This window comes from Mizuhopecten yessoensis, unplaced genomic scaffold (assembly GCF_002113885.1).
Source record: "Mizuhopecten yessoensis strain PY_sf001 unplaced genomic scaffold, ASM211388v2 scaffold7141, whole genome shotgun sequence".
In the NCBI taxonomy this organism is placed as follows: Eukaryota; Metazoa; Mollusca; class Bivalvia; order Pectinida; family Pectinidae; genus Mizuhopecten; species Mizuhopecten yessoensis.
This window is the reverse complement of record NW_018406901.1, coordinates 235,136-241,135: the sequence shown is the minus strand read 5'-3', so window position 1 is coordinate 241,135 and position 6,000 is coordinate 235,136. Positions and strand designations below refer to the sequence as shown.

At 38.0% G+C, this 6,000-nt stretch overlaps 1 protein-coding gene across 9 annotated transcripts in view; it reads right to left on the bottom strand.

Annotated features, from left to right (window-relative positions):
- Positions 1–248: 248 nt before the first annotated feature.
- Positions 249–6,000, bottom strand: part of LOC110453133 (transducin-like enhancer protein 4) — a 52,236-nt gene continuing 46,484 nt past the window's right edge. For all 9 annotated transcript variants that reach the window (XM_021501980.1, XM_021501974.1, XM_021501978.1 and 6 more), the window contains exon 21: positions 249–4,504. In XM_021501980.1, coding sequence (XP_021357655.1) covers positions 4,397–4,504 — 108 coding nt within the window. In that variant the 3' untranslated portion in view covers positions 249–4,396. The remainder of the gene's footprint in view (positions 4,505–6,000) is intronic.

Sequence of the window (6,000 nt, the reverse complement as noted above, 5' to 3'; positions counted from 1 at the left end):
AAATGTAAATCAGGGCCTTAACAGGCGTTACAACAATATTTATATCTTTATTTCATTCTTATTTGCCAATAATGATAAAATTATATTTTGGTCCAATAATTTCAGACTTGAAATTGTAGAAAGATGATGACCGATAATTCTTCTTATTTTAAAAACGAAACTAATTAATATTATCTACTGATTTTTCTCTATTTAACACTGCACACAAGAATGTATACGATTCTCAATTAAAAAATTACAAAGAGAACTTTTTGTTTTTGTAAACTTTTAATTACAAAAATAGAGAATAGTTATAACAATTTCAACAGGGTATCATATCTACTTGTTGTTTCTAGTCCATCTCTCAAACCTGCCCACAAATACAGGGGCACTCAACCGCAGCATCTCACCACTTAGAAACCGCAAAAGCACAACACTTGTACTGGGATAGGAGAGGCTGATTCTCCATAACCTTTGACCTAAACACAGGGATGTGACATCACACGGAACAAATGGTGCCATGTTTAATGAGCTGCATAGAACTGGTGCTGCCACCTGTGTAACATACTCTTAAGAACTTGTGCTGCCACCTGTGCAACAGGTTTCACAGAACTGGTGCTGTCACCTGTGCAACAGGTTTCACAGAACTGGTGCTGCTACCTGTGTAACAGGTTTCACAGAACTGGTGCTGCCACCTGTGTAACATACTCCACAAAACTGGTGCTGCCACCTGTGTAATAGGTTTCACAGAACTGGTGCTGCCACCTGTGTAACATACTCCACAGAACTGGTGCTGCCACCTGTGTAACATGTCTCACAGAACTGGTGCTGCCACCTGTGAAACATGCTGCACAGAACTGGTGCTGCCACCTGTGCAACAGGTTTCACAGAATTGGTGCTGCCACCTTTGTAACAGGTTTCACAGAACTGGTGCTGCCACCTGTGCAACAGGTTTTACAAAACTGGTGCTGCCACCTGTGTAACATGTCTCACAGAACTGGTGCTGCCACCTGTGCAACATGCCCTACATCTAACTGGTGCTGACACCTGTGGAAGATTATACAAGTTCAAAAGCATATGCAAAGGAGTTCTAGATGTTGACCTGCTAGCAGGTGGCACCATCTACCAATGATTATTTCAATCCCATGGTGCAACTGTGCAATGGCTAACCCCATTACCGGATAAGAGAGATAGTCATATCATGAATGGTACTTGAGCAGACTGAAGTGCCACCTGTAGGATAAGGAGCAACAAAGGGGAGAGAACCAGTCCAAGATAAAGAAGAGCCAATCAGATGTCTTTTTGAAATGATCCTACTGTTGTTATACACAGTCTGGGGGAATGTATATCTGTATCTAATCTACCATCTGTCTATACGTACATGTCAGTGAGTGACAGACAATCATGCTAGTACCCTACAAAACGTGTCTTGCTGCCGTTTTTTATGAAATGTGAGAAATTGGCTGTGTCTTACAACAAACAAATAGAGTTGTGAGTATCTTTCATATAACAAAGTTCTAATCTGTGCTTTTTATCATTTAAAAAAAAATCATTCACCACTTTCTGGTAATTTTACCAATACTGAATGCAATTTAAAAAAGAAACAACATTTGGGTTGAACAATAATAGTATATTTCTTAAGTCTCACATAAATATTTTATTGAACAGAAAATTGATTTCAATTTTTTCATTATTTTTCTACCAATACTGAATGCATTTGAAGTTATCAAAATGTAAAACATAACATTTTTTCTCACCATTCAAGCAAACAAATGATATTTGATGCTGGCTAGAACATCAGTAACATTACTTATTTGTTGTTGTTTTTTAAACAGAAGAGGAACTAACCAGACTGACCTACTACGTACAACAGACTTTGATATATATACCCTTGGACATCTGTGAAGGGGAAACCTACTGACTAGAAATGTCACATCTTTCCGTGTCCATGGCGAGAAGACAAACCGCAATTTTCTCGTAAATGTTACGTAATACAGCGTCATCATCATCATCGTCATTATTATGCTCCGAGCTTGAGCTTACAATTTACACGAAGAGTGTGATGAAAATATTATATTCCACGAGCACAATACCTGCTATGAACGGGAGAGGTGAATATTGGACTTTTTTCAGCACACGAACAGATACCCCCTGTCGCACTCCAGTCAAACTTCATTTTTTATATTATACATATATGCTATGTGATCTAACTGTTGTACAGGTAAACACACTATTCCTCAGCGCACCCCTGTTAACCCAACTCTAATATTATACATTCATTTAGCACGATAACACACTCGTTTCTCGTCTTTTACACAACATGCATGCAATTCATTTACAACAATGGATATGAAAAGGGACTGTCATTAGCAGGCCCCGGTGGAGGTATATTGTTATCTCTTGATCTATACTTTCACTTTGCTAGTATAATATGCAACTATAATTTAAATAATTTCTGTACTTCAAGGAATGAAGCCTTCAGTGTTTTCTTTGAAGAAATCGTTACTTAATTGATGAAATTGATAATACAAACAACACCCATGGCAATGTTTAAATCTGTGTGAAACTGTTCATCCTAACACTCACAGGTAAGAAAATTTAGCTGCAACAATAATTTCTGTATTTAAGTTGTACAATTCTAGAGTAAAAAAGGTGCCAGTATGCCTATTGCCAACCTACTTCAATTAAAATTTCAACAGATGTGACACCGTGTTGTTTTTCATAACAGCAACCTGCATGCCGACTCATTTTTTCTGGTCTAGTGCACAAGATGGGAGGATGTGGGAGGGTTGATGGTCTTTATTGCAGTAGGATATGTGCGTGCATACATAGCACTGAATACATCTATTCACTAAAATCTCCTGGATACGAGATGGCGAAGTGAACACATCATCTTGTGGTTCATACATGATCAGTGAACGCACTATCAAAAGTCTTGTTCTTGCGAACCCGGTAAATACATGTTCCAACAAGTCGCGAGGACATGTTCCGAATGAGTGAAGATCACACATTCCCCAATTAAGAAGTGACCATCACACACAAATCAGTGAACATTGGGAGTCAAGATAACTCATTTCCCTTCCCTACGATCTTATTGTGTACAGACCTTATAAATTACAAAAAAAATCATCAATGAAATAATCTTCACTTTACAATTATTCTGAACGTGAAGCGAATTTCTAGAATGAGCATGCATACAGTGTTATATGTCCACTGTGGGACAATGACCTGAGTGAAGTGTTGTCTATCCATAAAAAACCTAGGGAGAAAAACGTGAACAACAATACCGACAATACTACACGAATACCATCTACCTGATTTTCTCATATATGGGCCGACAACTTTCCTTTATCAATAAGAATGAAAATGGCTTCAAAGCGGCCTGCATTCATGATCTGAACAGGATTTGTTCCAAAAAAGAAAGTGCTGCTCGATTTTCCCCAAAAGGAACGAGAAAAAAAAAAAAATTATTCACACATCTTAATATATCTATATTCATATATATACGATCAACAGCACTCCCAGCCTGTTGTCAAATCGTCGTTATATTGTTACGCCTTGCATTTCTTCATCGACACAAAATTCATTCTGATTCACCATCTTACTGCAGTCGCACAACTTCATACACAATTGATCTGAATCACAACACAATCCATTCTAGTGTCAAAATCCAGTGACCTTGGGAATGCACACAAGGTCAAGGTCATAAGGGCCGTACACAATTATTTCCACATCAATGTCTATATATATATTTTTTTGCTGGAGAAAAAAAGTTACTGGAAACAATGGGGGGGAAAATGGCCTCAAATATTTACACATGTTTGATCAATATTTTTTAATCACAGGGACTATGTTTGGGCAAGATGACTCCGTCTAATTATGTTCGTACTCGGTGCTACGGTTCCTCCCATCTACATATACTCGTATGTTCATGAGGTAAATATAGCACTCTGTGTAGCAGGGTAAGTCTGTTTCCTTGGCAACTAACGAAGTTACCAATGGTAACCACTACCACATGAAATCTGCCATTCAACATTTAATCCACATCAAGAAATACCACGAGGAAAAAAGTGTTTATGAACCTGTTCACACTTTGAGTTCACTTAGAACTGGATTTCTTAGGTAGGGACACCCACAGAAGCCGACAAGCGTCTTTTTGAACAGCCGGTCCTCTAGTATGCTCATAAACTGGTACAAATAGTTTCGTTGGTCTATTTCATCTCTCTATTGGTGTCTTCCTTCAATATTTAGCCGAATTCTGTCCTTTCAGAATACAACACAGGTTTCCACCAATCAGCAATGAGCTTACATATGTCCATCTTGAAGTGAATACCGCCTTTCACCAAGAGTTCGGGCAGGCTCAGTGAAACACTTGTGGTGGCCTATAGGAGATCTGTTAGATGCACGGTTGTGCCGTTTAAAATATGACTTCATACAGGGTGGCCTTTTTGTCGCCTGAACCTGTCACGATGTATTTGTCATCAGTTGATATGTCACAGCTCAGCACTGACGAGGATTCCTTTGACTGAAACAGACAAAGGCAAAATGTTATTATTACCGTAAGGAGATAGATGAATGTTTGCGAAACCAGTGTATAGTTAAAATATTATCATTTATTCCATTATTGCTATTTGTTCAGTTACTTCTAGCTCAGTTTTATTTATTTGATAATTCAGTGTGAAATAACAGCATCAAATACAATGTCACAACACATGTGATGACATAGTTGCCTTATGACATCACACATGCCTTGTGCCATCTTGTCTGTCTTTCATCAAATTTTTTCATGATTGGAAAAGTTAAATAATGATTTTTGTACAGGGAACAGCTAGATTTTCTAACCTTCCAGATGAACCAGATGCTTTCTGGGCGTTTTATGATAAGGAACTGAAATATATTTTAGTGATAATTAAAAAATATGGAATATTCCTCCTGGAATTTAAAAAGAAATGATCTGGAAAAAAAGTTTGTTCAGATCATGTGAGCCTAGATCAACATTGCTGCTCCCCCCCAGATAGTAACTAGACCATCCTGATTCCCCCTTTTTTTTTTGCACTTTTCAAAGCAACTAATATCTCTGCCAGTTTTCAGCCAAGATCAGTATACTTAGGATGGGATCTGACCATAATCACGAACATCATTCAATAATAAATACTAGGAATTCTCGCTTGATCCTGTGCCAATTCCTATCAGATTTTGTCAGCATCAAAATAAATAAATATCAAACCACAATCTCACTTCTAAATCCAAAAGGCTTTCGTGAAGCCTTCGAAATCATCCGCAAACAATTACGGTTTTAACTACCTGCGAATGTACCTGTGTTCATCACTAAGTGAAAAGCACTCCACCTTCCCATTAGGTACGCCAGGTATGCCCAGACTTATTTGCCAGCCCTTCGTTCCCCATAGCCACATACAAATTATGATAGATGTTCCTCCCCAGTGCCTAAGCATGTCGGTAAATTTTCTCCATTTCTAAAACTAACCCGGAGTGGCTAATCATTAAGGCATTAACCCCGAGTCCTCCACTTCTGTTTTAATTTAATCTCAATACTCGGAACAGCTGTGTTGGTTTATGGTGTTATGGCTACACAAGTAACCAAGTAAAAATCATACATCACCGATCATACATTTATGAATGAACGATCTGTAAGTATCTCTGTGAAAATGAAAATTTTATTACAAATGTGGTTTTCTTGTCTAATCTTTTTAGAATAATTCAATTTCCAAGACAACAGCTTCGATAGAAGCAGACCTTTGTCACAAAGTGTTTGACCAGAAGTCGTAAAACTGCAATAAATGTCCTATTTATAAGTATACAGAGAGTGAAATGAAGCAGGAGAAATAATGATGCATAGAGCATGCGACAGCTGCACTGTCTGTATCACTTTGTAAGTTGAACCATGTGGTGGGTTGTACAAGTACATAATAATCATGGCTTCTGTTTATCGTGCAATACTTCACATACCAGCCTACACCTCGGTCCATAGCCTACCTACATCTAAGATATCAGCCCACACCT